This window comes from Lissotriton vulgaris, chromosome 1_1 (assembly GCF_964263255.1).
Source record: "Lissotriton vulgaris chromosome 1_1, aLisVul1.2, whole genome shotgun sequence".
Lineage (NCBI taxonomy): Eukaryota > Metazoa > Chordata > Amphibia > Caudata > Salamandridae > Lissotriton > Lissotriton vulgaris.
Window position 1 is genome coordinate 984,332,118 of NC_141685.1, and position 18,981 is coordinate 984,351,098.

An 18,981-nucleotide genomic window follows, 5' to 3' on the forward strand; every position below is an offset into this window, starting at 1 on the left:
TGATACTCGCAAGGTTCTTGTTCGCGCTATATAAACCTCTCAAAATAGAAATATAATAAGCAAAATCACCAAAGTCAAGACATACAGGAATTACATTCATTGCTGTTCCTTGTAGCATGCCCTTGACTCATATCCGGGCACTTAAACATATCATTATTTCCAGTCATAAATGAGTGCTGCATACACTTTACAATCACAGTTGAACCATGAAGCAGCTTAAGCAGTCTCTTAAGCACACTCCGGTTAGGGGAATCTGCCTTTACAATGCGGCCTTAAGCACGAGTGCCATTTCCCCGCATATGCCTTCACCGCGCATATACGTGGTTAAGACAGTCGGTTTTCTAGTTATATGAGTGGATGAGCAAGGAGAGGAACAGGAATGATCGCAGCAGGAAGGGGGACTGTTACGCGGCTTGGTAAGTTGGGCCGGGGTCGGGTTGTTTTTAGGGAAGTGGCCCGAATTTTAGAGCACAGGGCAGGGGTTTGGGGCAGGTTTTAGGGCTGAGGGTGCAGTGCTTGGGTCGGGGTAATTTTTGGGCAGAGGGCTGAATTTTAGGGCTCAGCGCAGGTGGGGTATGGGTGGTTTTCAGGGATGTGGGAAGTTTTTAGGGCTCAGGGTGGGGTGCTAGGGTCGAGGTAGTTATTTTTGGGCTAGGGGACCGTGTTTTAGAGCTCAGGGCAGGGGGTCGGGATAGTTAATAGGGCTGGTATAGGTACATTATAATGCAGGGGGGCAAATTGTAGGGCTCAGGGCAGGAGAGGCTGGGTGGGATCTTTACCACACTTAAACATTTAACAATCATGCCTTTACAATAAAGTTCATTGTAAAAGGTGCATGGTAAAGGCATGCGTGGCAAAGATGCAGTCATTGTAAAGACTGCATGGTTAAGACACGCGTGGTTTAGGCATGCGTGGTTGTGTCGTTCAACCTCTGGTTAGCCTCTCAGGTGTTTTTTGCCTTTTTACCTTGTAAGAAAGGGGGGTGGATTGCCTTCTAGAGACCTTTGCACTGTAAGGGGAAACTTAGGAGATTATTTAAAACAGTCACAGGCATACAAAAACAGCAGTTTTAAAGTAGATACTACTCAGAAACCAACAGGTAAATTTAAACAGTCTAGGGTAGAGCAAAAAAGCAGTTTAAAGGTTTCAAGAATACACAGCACAAAGTCTGTGTTAATGTACACCTTCTTTGTCTTTGGATCACCTTGCTGTTTAGGACAGAGAGAAGCAGGGTCACAAAATGGAGGTGGCTGACTTGGGGTTCCCTCTATAAACTTTAAGGGCCTATGCAGGTGTTCAGGAAGGGCTAAGTGTTGCTTGGGACCTTAAGGGCCAATCAGCAAAGCACAGGCTGGCGTGCAGGGGGCAGGGAGGTGCTCCTGAAGTCAGAATCTCCTTGGATACAGACAGGCTCAGTTCCCACATTGTAATTACTGTTCAATCCTGTAGGTAACGCACTATTCTGAATTCACAAAAAATACTACTTTTCGCACACTTAAAAAAAACCTTTTTCTAGCCATAAATGATTGCTACATAAACCTTCCGAAAACATTTGAAACCATAAAGCAGATTAAGCAGTCAATTAAATACACTTAAGTTAGCCTCTGAGGTGTATTTTGCTTTTTACCTTGTAATAAAAGGGGTGGATTGCCTTCTGCAGACTTTAGTACAGTATAGGAGAAAACCAGGAAAGAAATGTAAACAGTCATAGGCAGAAGAAAACAGCAGTCTGCACATTTAAAACCATAAAGCAGATTAAGCAGTCTCTTAAACACACTCTGGTGAGCCTCTGAGGTGTATGTTGCATATAACATATAACATAACGCAAAGGTAAGACCCAGGAAAGAAATCTGCCTCAATCACTTTTCCATTGCCCAGTGTATGTTTCATCTTTAGTAAGGGTTGTGCATGTAATAGGGCGTAATCACAAAGGCATTTTGAAGTATGTAAAGTAGTACTCCTGTGGTACTCTTTATGTTTTCTTGCATGCATTTGTGAATTGTCCCCAAAACAACTAAATTGAAATTAAATGTTAATATTAATGGAATATTCATATATACAATTAGTGCAAATAAAAATGACTGTAACCTCTTTGTACTTTTACTTATGGGAAGTGAAAAGATATAAATAAACTTAGAAGAATGATGTAGGTTTAAGCAAGGTTTATTCTTAACACCCTAACCATCAGCTACCAGGCAGCAACTGAATACACAGGAATATTCATCATCTAAACATTCTAGGTTCCATGGTACAGACCTATGATAGATATAAAGAGAATACTACACATCCTCTTTCTTATAACAAGATAGAACCTGCAGAAAAAATACAAATAAAACAGCTTCATAAAGCAAGCATCAGAATTACACAATAAAACAGAATGCAGGGGAAAGAATCATAGCATAAGGAAATATGAACAAACTTTCAAGTGGTGTAATCCTTGAGATAAGTTGGAACTTTCTTAACACGTGTGCTAAATCTATTTGGTGGTACCACTGAGCTATTAGAAGAGACAGAATGATGCGCACAAGAATCCAAATCAGAATTACATTTTTTAACTATGGCAACACGATTTAGATTCCATATCTTTCCATTTTCCAACTTCACAGAATTACTAAAACATTTGATAACCTTCATGGGTGAAGAGTATTTAGACCAGGACAAAGAACCTACTGGAGCTCTGACCCTTACTTCATCCCCAACTTCAACTTTTCCTTCTTTTACCCCTTTTCTTTCATCAAAACTCAACTTATTTTTTAAACACAGTTTTATCTCCCTTAATCTCCAATCACCAATACCATTATCCTTTATCCCTTTGCCCCAGAACATCCATGCCGGACTCAAACTAGTATTAGGAGTTCTTCCTTTAAATAATTCAAATGGAGTTTTCATAGTAGACATCTGAGGTGAAAACCAATGCACCAGAATACACTTTTGCAATTCCTCCTTCCAATCTAACACATTAACCCTAGAAAGTTGAATATTCTCCTTTATCACCCTATTAAACCTTTCCACGGTTCCATTGGTCTCTGGGTGATAAACCGAAGATCTTTTATGTTGAATGCCACAAGATAACAAAAAATCTGACATCATACCAGAGCAAAACTGAGGACCATTATCTGACAAAAGAGATTTTGGAAAACCGTCTCTTTTAAAAATTTCCTTTAAAAAATCAATGACACATGAAGAAGTTACCTCTGAAACAGAAGAGACCTCAACCCACCTTCAATAAATATCAATCACCACTATCAAATAAGGAGTTTGAAGTTCACCTGAAAGTGGACCCACAATATCAATAGCTATATCTTCCCAAGGTCCATTAGGAAGATTACGACAAATCATGGGAGCAGTACGAGAAACTAAAATTTTATCACTTACTTTACATTGCAAACATTCCCTCACCTCCCTTTCAATTTCCAAATCCATCCCTGGCCACCAAAAAGAACAACGAATCCTTTCCTTAGTTTTTACAATTCCCATATGGCCTTGATGTGCCTCTTCAATCAACCTTTTCCTCAAAGAGCTTGGTGGAATCAACTTAGAACCCCTTAAAAGAACACCATTCTCCACAGACAACTCATTCTTAATCAAATGCCACACTTTAGATAAGACTTTGTCAAAATCAGAATTGCTTGTAACAGAAGCAATTACACCTTTAATCTCACAATCTTTACTACACTCCTCCAACCATTCCTCTTCAAGTATGACACCTGAGGTAATTTCACAAACATTTACCTCACTTTCACAATCAACTTCCTCATAAACAACTTCATGAGAGTCATCAACAAGACGTGAAAGACAATCCGCAGATACATTCTCCACACCTGGTATATAGTCAATTCCAAAACAGAATTCTTGAAGACTAATCACCCATCTTCTGATCCTTGAAGAAACATTATCCAAACCTTTCACCATGAAAATCTCTCTTAGAGGTTTATGATCGGTACAAACTTTAAATTTCTGACCCCACAGAAAATTCATGAACTTCTTTAAAGCCCAAAATATGGCCAAGGCTTCTTTCTCAATGACCGAATAGTTCAGTTCAGCACCTCTCAAACTCCTTGAAGCACAGGCAATAAGCTTCTCTTGTCCATTCCTTCTTTGTTTCAAAATTGCCCCCAAACCCTTAGAACTAGCATCTGTGATAACATATGTCTCTTCAAAAGGAACAAATGCTTGCAAATCTGGAGATGCAACTAAATCTCTCTTGATATCCTCAAACTCTTTTTGACATACATCCGACCACTTAAATTCCTTGTTTTTTCCCAAAAGATCCCTTAATTCAACAGATTTACTTGCTAAATTTTTTATGAACTTTCCATAATATTCCACCATACCAAGGGAAGAAACAACCTCCTCCTTATTCTTTGGTGATACCAGGTTCCATGGTACAGACCTATGATAGATATAAAGAGAATACTACAGGAAGTTGTTCATTTCAGGGCCGATTCACAAATGCATGTAAGAATATGTAAAAGAGCACTCTCATAATACTATCCCTGTACTCACAAATGTTTTTGAAAATCTGCCTCTTAATTTTGCCAGCATCAGCAGCACTCAAAGGTTTTACATGGGAAGAAGCATAAGCTTCATAGGCAAGAGAGCGAATGATAGACTTCTTACGGAGAAAATGTGGAGAAGAAGAAACCTTGTAAGGCTGGTTGTAGAGTACAGACCACAGATGTTGCATGGAGAAGTGAGAAGCCACAAAGGGTATTTTAGGGAGGATCCTGTTCTAATAGGGCAGAACTGAAAGGAAGCCAAGCAATCGCTGATTGAAAAATTGAGTTGTCTTATTGGAAGAAACTGAATTTTTGTATTATGTTTTCCAGACGTTTTTAGCACAGAATTTGAATGGAAAGGTGCACTGGATCGGTCTGAGTGACTCCGCCCAGGAAGGAATGTGGCAGTGGGTCAACGGGGCACCCGTACTACTCAGGTTATTATATTCCAGTACTAGTATCCTCAGCATATACCTCTGATGTGGTTATTTGTTTGAGCACAAAGTGTAAAATTATTTCATCCATGAGATCCATGTTTTTAAACAATGACCCTTCTTGATTTGCAGTAAAAAAAGGAGGGCTCAATCAATCAGGGGTTTGTAAAGCGCACTACTCACCCGTTAGTATCTTATGGTATGGGGAGGGGATTGTATGCTCATTGAGGTCATTCGAAGAGCCAGGTCATGAGGTCTTTCCTGAAATGTTGCAGTGTCAGGCTTCACTGGAGATGGAGGGGGAGATTGTTACAGGTCTTGGTTGCAAAATAGGAGAAGGACCTTCCACCCTTTCTCTAACTCTAGAAGCGTGGAACGGTGGCTAGGGCGAGGTCGACTGAGTGGAGGGTTCTCTTGGGGGTATGGAGAAAGACTTCTGACCTCCCTGGTCAGTGTCACTGCTCTCCCCCACACAGCTCCACTGTAGAGGGCTCAGTTTATATGAAAGAAGTGTCTTCTTTTATTTAGGTTCTTGGTTTCCTCATTAACAGGGAGGGGAGTTGGCCTAACGGCTAGGGCAGTCGACTTCGAATTTGGGGAACTGGGTTCGAGTCTAGGGAATGATGATTAACATCCTGTGATTCTGGGCAAACCACTTAACCTTCCTGTGCCTAACAAAAATGTATGTGTCCTCATGTAATGCAACTGGTGCTATGAAAAGCGCTCTGATACCCGATTCGGGTCAAGTTCGCACTATATAAAACTCTGTAAAAAAAGGATTGACCCTCCTGGAAAAAGGGTATAGTTTCGGGCAACAGAGATTTGATAATCAGTAGCACATAAATGCATGTTTCATTTATTAGAAAGTGAAATATGAATTAACCCCTTAAGTGCTGCCTCGGTGCATTGGCCGACGGCAGCACTACCTCCCCAGTGCTGCGCACGACCATTGGACGTCCATTCAGCACTAGTTCCAATGGACAGCGCAGCACTGGGGAGGAATGTGTAATAGCATCTATGAGGTTAAGGATCTTGTCACCTGAAACTTTCAGCAAACGTCATTGGGTGGCCACCTTTTCTTGTCTCAGTTAACCACTTATAACAAATGCCAGTTAGTGTCTGGCACAGAGTACGTTGACCAGGATCTCAGACATTAAAGCTAGCCTTAAAGCTAACCATATCTTCTGAACTATCGGATTACCAGAAAATCTATTGTTGCACCATTATTATCCGCATGCCTTAATTTTTCAAGTTACCGTTTTAGGTCTCGCTCGGACAGCCCATCCACTGTCACTTGCAAGACTTTTTACAGAGAGCTTAGAGCCCGCCCACTCTTTAGCATTGGTAGCTTCATTGTCACTCTCATTTGCTTGCTTTTTGTTTGTCAGCATGTGCTGGCTTCATTTTCTCTTCTAGGGTTTGGCTCTCACCGGGCCATCCACTAGAGCATGGTCCAAGTACTTGTGTCCTTCCATTTCTTGGAATTTCTGAGCTACTTGTTTGTTTTTTAGAAGCTCCCCAAGAGAGTGCATATAGTTGAAAGCTGTCTTCCTCATATCTTTAATGCTTTTGTCCCTCACCTATACTCTCATCCATAAGCTGTTGTGCTCTTCCCTCTGTGTCACTCTCTCACCGTGATCTTCTACCCCCACCCACACTAATGTTACCCACTCTCACCCATTTCCTCCTTGTCTTCCACACCTCATGTTGCTTTCGTTCATCAGGGCGTGCTTCTGCGGCCCTGTTCTCCTCCATGTTGGTCCTCCACCTCTCCAGTAGTTGCCCTCGTGGACTGGCTATTGGACATCAATATCGTTTTTTTTTAAAGGTCTGTGGCGCTGTCAGGGCGCTGCATCATTTTATGTGTTAAAAGCATGCAGCCCCTACAAAATGATACAGCCCAGCTGTTTCATCATTGGGTTTATTTTGTATCCCTTTTTTTATATAAAAAACCCTTTCTTTCATGCTGTAGAGTATTTGCTTTGATGCTATACATTATAGAGAAAAGAATAAAAGACATAGGCAGAGCCAATAGGTCTCTACAGTGAGACCTTTTTTGCTTTGTCAATGCCTGTTCCTCTAGTGAATGTCACTCTCCTAATATCTCGAGTCCCCGCCATGCACCATTTTCTCATCAATAATTTCATTGCAAATCTTGCAGTGATATCATCAATGACGCCATAGATGTCATGAGTGAGGTAATATGTGGGGTAGTGGCGAGGTCACGAATTATAGTTATCTTGAGATAACTATAACTACAACAGGTGCATTTCTGTGGTTTTTTTTTGTTTTTTAATTTTTGAAAACCTTTATTTGTGTAAATGGTTGCATACAAATACGAGCCTACAACCCAGAGGCCGGCCACAGAACAAACTGGAAAGCACCAATGTCAATAAAATACGGAGTGGTTACGCAATACTACACAATGCTGCGAGTCCTTAATGCTAACTGAGTGTAACCCCCCGGCACAGGATCACAGAAGGTTAATTTTATGTTAAAGAATAAAGGATCGGTTGTATAATAAGCGTCCTGGTGCACTTTGGTGGAGAACAGAACCAGCAACATGATAATAGGGAATCCATAAATCTCTCATCAGAGTAGTCCAAAGCGTTCAAGCCATAGATGCCCTTGCAATTCTTCTTCGGTCAGTGTCCACCCGCAACCTCATGTGCCCAAAGACAAGCAGAACAACACTCACATGATAATCAAATTATCAGCGAGACGGAGAACATTACAATCATTATACAGCCCAACCCGGAGAGTAAAAGAAAATGAAAATATTAGAAAAGAGGAAAAGGGGACTCCACGTTACCGTACCCGCCCCACGGCGATAATGGTGATCAACAATCCAGACAGCAAACGTTCTTTGGGGCGGGGCGGCTAAGTCAGGATAAGCAGAACCTGAAAGTAACATATTGTATCGGAGTACCCAAACCTCCCCCCCTCCCCCCCCCCCCCCAGGCACTCACCCCGCGGGAATCACGCACAGTCATGGAGACCCAAGAAAAGGACACAAAAGAGCCATAGAAACAAGTAACTATCTAATAGACCCCAATCCACCCTCCCCACCCTGCACCCATGCAGAAGGCTATGGCCTACCCCTCCCAGCAGCGTGCCTGTCGCCCTAAACATGAACCCGAAATATAGAATGAGATAATATAGGGAAAGGAAAAGAAAACAGATAAAAAGGGAAAAAGGAAAGCCAGGGGGGAGGATACCATGTAACAAGGCGCACGGCCCCCACCCCCGCCCATACAATCAATTAATGCAGCCCAAAACGAAACTGGCAAGTTTTCAGGTAGCCATACATAGTAAGGATTCGACAAATTATCTCAATTTGGGGCAGTCCATAACTCCGTACACCGAACAGCAGTCATCCGGATTAAAAACCGGGTTCACCCCAGTCCTTTCTTAGCTATCGCCACGATGTATGTCGAAGTAGCGGGCATAAAACAAAGCGGTGAGAAATGGCAGTGGAACAGCCGCCGAACGGCCAATGGAAGCAACCCATGAGATCTCCTCCGCCGACGGTAATGCAAAAGATGTTTACGGCAGTCATGTACATCAGTGTCAATGATCCCCAGCATATCTTCCTGCATGCGAACCAAGACATCGCTACCCCCACCAAAATGCGGGAAACAAACAGCTACCACCTCGGGCCCATCCGCACCTCTGAGGGACGGCCCGGGAGCAATGGCGGTTACCACATTGTCTTGCACACAAGAATCCCGGGCCACGGTCACTTGCCAAATCTTCAGCGCTCGTAGGACGTCGCCAATCGTGGGTTCACGTTCCCCAGTGCAGGCCCCAGCACAGTACAGAGGTACAGCATCGGCTTCCCGAGGCGGTCCACAGCACACGGCATCAGCTGCCGTTTTGCGATTACAGCGCCGTCTTTACGGAACCAACTCCTGGGGTGGGCTCACAGGTAGGGCCCCCGCGGGATCCCCCTCAAGCTTCCAAACAGCAATCTCGATGCAGGAATGAGGACCACCAAACGAGGGGGACCCACCGGCGCCACCACTCCGCTGGAGCCACTCTCCGCCACCGAGCGATGAAATTCGGAATGGCTGGGCAAGGCAACGAAGGGGGGAGTCACCAACACGGCGTCCCCCACACACAACTTGCTGCACCTCACCTCTGGATCACCGGACGGTAGTCCCAGGCGCGTTCAGTTGCCTCCGGCTATTTCGCACAATGGCCTCCTCTGGCCGGCCTCCACCCTCCACCCGAGGCCGCCGCCGACACCGTCTCGCCGACTACTCGCTGAAGGCAAGGCCCCGGTCTCCAAACCACGGAGGCCGCACTTCATGGGAGGACGCCGCTGCGGACCCACTGGACGCCGAAGCCACCAGGACGGGTGGTAAGTATCAGCAGACCTTCATCTACAAAATGTTATCGTTTTTGGGCAGGATGGGCGGCAGGATAGATGAGTTTGGGCTGGGAGGCCGGCGGAGCCAAGCTACCGTGCGGCCATCACGATGTCGAGCTTGGCTCCACGCTTCTGTGTTTTTTTTGTTTAAAATGTTACATTGTTAGTGAACATTTCCCCTAACGATAACATTACTTTAATCTTTGGTTTGTTCGGTCAATTTCAAGGGTTTAATATTTTGTTGCCATACGTAAAGCCATCCCCGCCATATACAGTTTTCAGCCATGTGTGGCAGTGATTGGCCACAGGGCCTGTCCAGTGCCCAGGCCCTGCTTCTAGTCCTCTGCAGACAGCAACCCCATGTTGCGAGGATGACTGCAGGGCCCAGCCGGTGGCCAGGTCCTGTGGCCAATCCCCCTTGTAGACAGCCAACCCCACGCTGCTCATGGCCTTTCACCATGTGCGGCGAGAGTTTGGCCACAGGGCCTGCAGTCAGCCAATCGCACACTGTGGATGGACTGTGGCCAGACCCTGTAGCCAACACATCTGAACGCAGTCAACCCCAAGCGCAGGCTGCCAACCCCATGCTGTGCACAACCTTGGGTGTGCCAGCTTAGGGTTGACCCTCGAGCACTGTGGACCCTATTCTCAGTGGGCCAAAGCATAATCACCAACAACCCTTAGATTAAGGGCAGGAGGGCATGAGCCCCCCTCCTCTAGCCTCATTATTTTTAAGCGACTCCATCCTCTGTGGCTAAATTAAATTAAGTAGGGGTCGCGGGCCCCATTCCCTGAGTCTCATTAGACCCTGAGCACCCCATCCCAATAGCCAAATTCAACAAAAAAATGAGAGCCCTGCAACTCACTCCTGAGTCTTCATAGGCCCATGCCCTACAGCCCCATCTGATTTAAAAGGGGAGGGTCCAGGCAGGCCTGCTCAACTAGCCTTCTTGGACCCGGAGACCCCATCCCCTGGCCTCTCATATTATAGATGGGTGCCACAGTGCTCACGCAGGGCACGCGCCAAACAACATGTTTGGCGGGGGCCCATGGGGATGCCTGCATTGCTCCCACCGGAAAGGAGCAGCTATTTATGTTTTTTCCCTCTGGGTGGGAGCAATATGTGTTTTGTTTCCCTGCCGGCTGGAGTGGAAAGGAACAGACGTCTGCTCCGGCCCACGTTGGTGCAGACAGGGAAACTACCGTGTGCCAGGGGTGAGCTCCTCAGGCACAGTTACTGAGCCAGCCATTGGGGATGGGCTCCTCAGGGTTTTTAAAGGCTCAGGGAGAGGCGCAGCGCCCCTCCCTGTTAATTACTAGGACGGCCCTAGTTGATGGGGGACCCAGGGCCCTTTTACAGGGTTACAGGGTTGGGGAGTGGGGTCACAATGCTGCCTCCCCTTTTATTTATGTTTCAAAAGTCTGTTGTGAAGGACAAGTGTCTATTCACTCTCCCTTGCCTTTTACAGTGTTCCACAAGAATACTGGGCTGGAACTCCCCCTGCCTTGCTGCTTGTAACACTGCGGGAATGGAGCAAGGCCCGGCCGCAGTGTTACAAACAGCAAGGCACGGAGAGTTCCATCCCAGTATTCTTGTGGAACACTGTGAAAGGCAAGGGAGAGTGAGTAGACACTTGTCCTTCACAACGGACTTTAGAATCACAGATGCCGCCATGAATTGGGAATAAAGCACCTGCCGAAAATACAGAGCCAATTGAATACACTATGAAGGGACTCAGTATGTTCTATTTGTCACTGTGAAAATACCCGTGATTTCAATACAAAGGGAACATAAATACCAGTGATGTATTTAGACTCGAGACTTTACCTTCTTAGTGCATGATGGAAAGTGCAGTATGTTAGGACTACAGAACAACGTTGTAGTCCGTGAGTGGCGTATAAAAAACACAGCCACGCCACAAATCCATGTTACAGCTCACCTGTGAACAAGATACCAATGTAGCTGAAATGTGTAAGGATTTGAAACCAAGCTGTTTCTGTTGGAATAAAGCACAAGTGATTGTTGAAGTCCGGTCCGGTGTACTTCTTTCTCCTCGGATTTGAAAGTTTTTTTGGGATATATATATATATATATATATATATATATATATATATATATATATATATATATATATATATATATATATATATATATATATATATATTCCAACAAAGAGTGCCCCATGGAGAAAGGCCACAACACAAAAATCGTTCATAATTGCAGTTTGCAGACAAGATTTGAATGGCGCACACAGCAATATTTCACCTTCGCCAGACGCATTTCAGGATGTAAATTCCCTTCCTCAGTGGCTGGAGTAGAAACATAGAAAGCGGCAATGTCAGTGCTTAAAATCATGCCCCAGTGGGCGTGGCCAACCGCTCGGCTTCCTGGTCCTTTTGGTCGCTTTACATTTTCTTAAGTGAGCCCGCTTCTAGCTGCTTTCAATAAACATATTCACATAGTAGGGAAAGAAATGACAGTGGTAACATGGCAGGACCCCAAAATTGCCAATGAAGAGTTGCGATACAGAGAAGAGTTCGCCAACTGGGGAATTGAAATAAAATCAGTGCCGCCGGAAAGATACCCTGGCCCACTAGCCGACCTTGTAGAAAAAAGATCTAAACCAGAAGGCGGAATTCTCCGGGGGGCCGTTGGCGGTATGGCCACCAAAAAGGAGGAATGAGCCAACCTACGAATCATCCACTATGGACAGACAGGGGGACCTAACGAATGTCGGAAAATTCTACCCCAACACAAAATTCACCGGTGGCAGGGAGGAAAGAGGCATGAAAACCGACATTAAAAGCCTGCTCTTGGACCGTTAACGGCCTGGGGGGCAAAACAAACGAAGCTGAACTAATGTCATTTCTAAAAACTTTCGACATCCTATTATTACAAGAAACTTGGCTAATGGCTTCGTAGCAAATAGACGGCTTCAATGAAACCCAACTATTAGCAACCAAAAGTGGCCGATCGGGTAGGGCCGCCGGAGGTCTATCAATCTACCTGTCTACCAGCATCACCTGGTCATTTGTTAATATCGACACAGGCCAACAATGGATACAGTGCATCAAAATCGATCTGACGCAAGACCCCGACAAAGGCATACAGAGGGCTCAAGACCTCTCGCCAATGATAATTTTCAACATCTATATACATCCAGACTACAAGAACATAGTGGAGAAAATCCTGACCTTAAAAGCCCTCATCAAATCCATGCAATCTATCTTCCCGCAGGCCGGGATAGTTGTGTCAGGTGACTTGAAGATGTTCTTGCTTCAAAAAGACAATATTCTAACCAGGTCTCAAAATAAATGGAAAGGCAGATCAATCCCAAGCCTTGTCACTAATCATCGAAAAAAGGACAAAAACGGCCAACAGTGCGCCTTGATGTTCGCAGAGGTGGGAATGATCACTTTGAACGGCCGCTTCCCACAACACCAACCAGCAGCCTCAACCAGAATTGCAAAACAAGCTCACTCAGTCCTGGACTATACCATTGTGGAATTATCGGTCTTGCAATCCGTCGTAAATTACAAAATCATCCGCAGAACGGAGAGCGACCATAGTGTACAAGCATTTGAATTCAGTCTCCAACATAAGAGGGCCGCAGCATACAAAGTCTTGACCGAACCCCCAAGCCTTTACAATCTCAAGAGACTTGTGTGGAACGGCAATAACATCAAAGAGATAATGATGCACATTTATAACGCCCAAACCGATGCGACCGGAGACGACCCACCATCACCCGTGGACAAATGGGAAAGCCTGATTACAACATTAATAGAAAGATTTGGCAACAAACCTCGCAGTCATCAATCGATCTCGGGCAAAGCCCCTCAAGTGTCCCTGGGACGTATAGCATACAACAAAAGGACTCTAAACCAAGAAATCAGAAAAATACAAGCGACAGCTAAGATAACGGGTGAAGACATAACCAATCAAATATACAAACTAAGGCAGAATTACAAAAAAGAAGTATGGCTAGAAAAATCTAAACACCAAACTGCCATTTGGCAATCACTATTAGCACACAGCAAATCCAACAATAATGCTAAATTTTGGGCAGAAACAAACAAAATCGCTAATGGAGCTGCTAAGGACTCCAACGCCAACATACTTGAGGATGATTGGATACAGTATCTAGAACACACACAATGCAATAACAAGCTCGCTTGGAGCCCAACCCCCCAGACCCCACACCCAAAAAACAACCAAGATGTGGACTCACAGTTCGATGCAAACTGGATAACGCCGTCACAGGTAGAAATAGTACTAAAAAACTTAAGATCAAAAGGCGCACCCGGACCGAACGGCTTACCGAACGCCTTGTTCAAACAAGATCGCCAGTTCTGGGCGGAACATCTCACCCCTCTATATAACATTGCTTTTCAGTCAGAATGCATTCCTCAATCATGGAGAGGCAGCATCCTCCATCCAATCTTTAAGGCAGGCTCAAGATCTGATCCAGCTAATTATCGCCTCATAGCGCTCATAGATGTCGAGGCCAAAATCTATGCCTCGAATCTGTTGACGGCCTTAGAGGACTGAGTATGTACGAAAAAATCCTCCCGATCACGCAGACAGGTTTTAGGCCTGGAACCAACACCCTATGTAACCTTCTGGCGTTAAACCTCTTGGTCGACAAAGCAAGGGAGAAAACTACCAAGCTGTACACGTGTTTTGTCGACTTAAAAGGAGCGTTCGACACAGTCCCGAGGGAGGCCTTATGGCAAAAAATGGCCACCTAGGAAATACCACCAAAGCTGTTGCGGGCAATTATCAACCTATACTCATCCACCTGGGTAAGAATAAAACTAGGGAACGGAAAAAGAATGACTAGAAAAATACCCACCCATGTTGGCCTCAAGCAGGGTTGCGTATTGGCACCAACGCTGTTTAACATCTTCACAGCGGACCTGGACAAGAGCATCGCGGAGACAGAAAGCGACCCACCAAAGCTAGCCCAGCATAAAATTAGGAGCATACAGTGCGCAGATGACATCGTACTGTGCAGCCAGACCCCGATGGGCCTCCAACGCTCCATCACTAAGCTCCACGATTACATCAGCGCACAGGGCCTGCAAATTAATTTCAAGAAAACAAAGATCGTCTGCTTTGCCTCGCGATTAGGGAAAAAACCCTTCAAATGGCACATTGCAGGCAACACCATTGAGCAGACTGCCTCGTACAAATACCTGGGCATAGTGGTCGACTCCAGATGGACTCTGAATGACCACCAATTGTACAGAAAGGCTCAGGCAAACAAATTACGTTTTGCACTAAACCTACTGAAAAAAAAATTGAATTGTCCCTCCAACTCGCACCTGTTGAAGGTAATAGCTGCCAAGTTTCTACCATCTCTAACTTACGGGTCGGAACTGTACAGGTGTAAGGACGCAAACTTCTTGAACATGCAACAGTCAGAGCTGTTCAAACATATTTTCCACATTCCGAGGTTCGTATCCCAATCGCAGATCCGCCTGGAATGCGGCCTAACAAATCAGCCCCATTCACTCCCTAAGCCCAGTTGGGGTGGTACCCCATGGCAAACGATACCCCTCAGTCGTCAACCAGAAAGACATGTTACTAGAAGCCCTCATTCCAACTTGGTACTGACAAATAGCTTTACTCCCCTGGCGGACTTAGACGTTAATGACTGACAACCAACACCTACTCAGACACCGCCTTTAGTTTCACTAGGGGAGGTGGAACTTACTCCATGCCGGTTCCTTAGCTGGAACGTTGCGGGCACTAGAGCTAAAAGACTAGATCCCACATGGATAGACTTTATAGCCAGTAACCACGTAATTGCCCTCCAAGAAACATGGGATACCTCACCAACTTTCTGGTTAGATGGCTTCACAAGCTTCACTATACCTGCAATCCCAAGCAGTGCAGGAAGAGCTAAGGGTGGACTAGTTCTCCTTTTTTCACTTAATTTGGCAGGGACGTTTAAACAACTAGAGCCTGGTTCCCCAAACATTTTAATGGTAGAGTGGACTATCTCACCAGGGCGGGTCCTAGTGGTCACAAATTTTTATAACTCTTGGGTTAGACAAACAGACACAGCCCACGTGGATCACTTGGAAAATGTCCTTAACGACTACAGTCATAAATCACGCACTAATTTCGATTTCATAATTTTAGGTGATTTTAACATTCAAAAATGTGTTTTGAAATGTAACTTTGGCAACTTGGAGGGTCAGACTGATAACGGCAATCTGCACTTCGCTCACACCAAAGCGGGGGAGGCGCTTGAATTTTTCCTTGCTAGCCTCAATATGTTTGAACCCCTCAGCACTGGTAGTGACGAATCATTGCCCACTTACAAAGGGTCAGAAAGTGGGTCTGTGATAGATTTTATTTTTGTTTCTCAGGGTTTAACCTCTAAGATGGGAAAATATGAGGTAACTGCCTCCCCACACAGTGACCACAACCCAGTTTCTGCTCAGGTTCACTGGAGTGACTTATGGAGCAAACACCTGGGCCTTCCTAGGGCTTGCACATCGACGGTGCCCAGTGACCAGGGCAGACGGCTTAAGTGGGGTAAGGTGGTCCAGGAAACCTTTATGGCTTCCCTGCTCCCAAAGATAGAGGAACCCATGTGTATCTGTCTAGACCAAAATGCCACTAACAATGAGATTATTTTAGCTTTTAATTTTATTTGCTCACAAACAGCTAAAGAACTCACAGTTCCCCAATCCCATTTGCCACCCAAGCCTCATAAAAGGTTTGACAGTAATTGCTCTAGAGCCCATAAAGACCTGAAAAATGCACTCAAAACAAAGCCGAGGGATAAAACCTTAATCTCCAAATTAAGACGGGAGTATAAGCTGGTTATCAAAAATAGGAAAAATACAATTAAAAATAATGCCTGGAATGACTTGCTTGATGTGGATGTACTACGTAATAGTAAGAGATTCTGGGACATTATAAATAACCAATTCTTCTCTGGAGAGATTAACACAATCTCCGACTGCATTATCAGTGATGAGAAATGGGTTGACCATTTTAAAAACATATACGGCGGTAATGACTCTGTGGATGGAAATGATATGGGGCCAACCAGGGGGCTAGTGGCAGTAGAATTCAATGAGGAGGAGGTACACAAAGCTATAATGGACTCCACAAAGAATAAGGCTCCGGGCCCAGATGGAGTCCCGGTAGACTTTTTTATATACGCCCCAACCACCTGGTCTAAAGTCCTCACAAATGTTTTTAGGGCAACAAATGATGGATGTTTTCCAGAAACTTGGAATACATCTGTCATAGTGCCCATTTTTAAAAAAGGGGATAGGGAGAATCCGGGATGCTACCGCCCAATTTCCTTAATAGACTCTGCCTTTAAGATTCTGGGCAGAGTACTATTGACTAAATTGAGAACAAACCTGGAGCTTTGTGGGGGCCTCGCAGAGATTCAATATGGCTTTAGGGAGAAACGGGGAACCTTAGAGCAATGCTCAAATTTACATCTCCTAATATCCAAGTATACAGTAGCCGGGGAGGGTTCACTATATTTAGCCTTTATGGACCTCTCCTCGGCCTTTGACTTGGTTAATAGGGCCAAGCTCTGGGCTATACTCCGTGAGCTTGGTATTGAGGATTCTTTGGTGGCCCTCATAGCAAGTTTGCACCAGGGACTCTCTGCGAAGGTCCGGGTAACCAGGGAAGGGCGATGCTCAGACAGCTTCAGGTCAAATAAAGGTGTTCGCCAAGGCTGCATCTTGGCCCCACTTTTATTCACCATTTATATTAATGATCTAGGGAAGTCCTTGTTAGCAGGCAACGTAGACGTCCCGCGGGTAGGTGGGAAGCAGATCCCGGCTCTCCTATATGCGGACGATGCCGTTCTCATCGCCCGCACGGGCATTGGTCTACAGACCCTTCTGGAGCTTTTTGGTTCCTTTATGGCTAAATTAGACTTAAAAATCAATGTGACCAAATCACACACAATGATCGTGGGTCCACAGAAAAATAAATCACACACAAAAACCTTTACCTGTAAAGGCGAGGTTCTCTCCAGGGTCCCTGTCTTTCCATATTTAGGGGTCCTGTTTGATGAGAAAGGCTCTTGGGTTCTGCAAATTAAGGCCAAGAATATTTCTTTAGCCCGGTCCACAGCAGCCCTGATGGATTTCACTAAAAGGCTAGGGGCTAAACCAATGGAGGCTGTGCTAAAAGTTTATAAAAGTAAATGCATCTCCATAGCCTCATATGGTGCAGCTTTGTGGGGTTATGCCAACCTGGATAGTATGCAGAGGGTAGAAAACAAGCTTATTAGAAGAATCTTATTGGTTCCAAATTCTACACCTACCTACTCCATACATGAAGAAGTTGGCCTACCCTATATTATAGATGGATTGAAATTGGCCCCTTTACTTTTTTGGGCCAATACCTGGTTAAATACTGAATTGTCTCTAAACCACACAATTCTTAAAGATGTGATTGCAAGGGAGGGGGCAATGAAAATACCCTGGTTGAAATATATAAAGTCATCATTCACTGCCCTCGGGAGACCTGACCTATATACAACACCGTCAATAATTAGGAAAACGGACATTGCATGGATTAAGAAGGAATTCCAGGGGAGGACACGTCTAGAGAGAGAGGAGTTTGAAGTTAACAAACCACTAGTAAGAGCACACTTGGTTTTGTCCTCTTCCCCCTCGATGGAACCATACCTGCAATTTGTTTCTAAACCCTTGCACAGATTTTTACTAACCAGATTTAGAATGAATCTGATCCACTATTCATTAGGCACCTTCCCTACGTGGGGTAAACCGGAGCATGCACCACCCTGTGAGTGTGACCAGTTTTCCTATCAGGACACTCTCCACTTTCTGTTTTTTTGTGCATTTTATAATACGGAGAGGAGAAAATATTTAATTCCCCTCCTGAAAACTCTTGGCTTTATACAAGTGAGACCAGCCTTGTTCTATCTTCAAAGATTACCGGATGCACACGTCACTTTCTGTGTTGCAAGTTTTCTAACAGCCGCATACAGAGGAAGGAACAAAAGAATCCCTAGAACTGTACTGTTTTAAACTAAAAACCAGCATATCAATTTTAACCCCTTTTTATATATTATGGTGATTAATTAAGTGACTCTTTTTACGGACACTGTGTAAAACAAATGTATTGTGGGTATTTTTAAAATGTTTTTAAATGTATGTATTTTTCTTGCCTTTTATGATTTTAACAAAAATCGAATAAAGTGTATTTTGACTGACTGACTAAAATCAGCACCAAGTCAGACAAGCGGCTATTTTAAAAACATGTTGGAAACTAAGAGCAGCTCAAGAAGACACGCTCATGGGTCTGTGTTGGATGGAGATGAAGCACCAGAGAAAATAAAAAAAATGACTGGAACACAGTTTGCGTGAATGCCCTGTCAGAACTCAATCTGGAAAAGGCATGGAATACAAACCAAAACTTCGCGGCTTTTAAAAAAGTGACCAACGGAGCCGCAAAGCAAAGATCATGGCTATTACATAAAGCAGCAACAGCGAACAAAAAACACGGGTGGACGGTGTTGGCCACGTACGGGAAAATGGAGCCTCAACCTTACTTAGTCAACCATATATCCACGGCCACCCAAAAGACTCTTCTAAATCTACGGCTGGGCACCTCCACCTTAAAAGAACATACACCAGCATGGAAGCAAACATGGTC

At 44.6% G+C, this 18,981-nt stretch overlaps 1 protein-coding gene across 4 annotated transcripts in view; it reads left to right on the top strand.

The window, feature by feature from the left end:
* The window catches only part of LOC147748347 (C-type lectin domain family 4 member G-like), a 109,867-nt gene that overhangs the window by 70,090 nt on the left and 20,796 nt on the right, over positions 1 to 18,981 (top strand). For all 4 annotated transcript variants that reach the window (XM_086936417.1, XM_086936418.1, XM_086936419.1 and 1 more), the window contains one exon: positions 4,830 to 4,936. In XM_086936417.1, the coding sequence (XP_086792543.1) occupies positions 4,830 to 4,936 (107 nt within the window). The remainder of the gene's footprint in view (positions 1 to 4,829; positions 4,937 to 18,981) is intronic.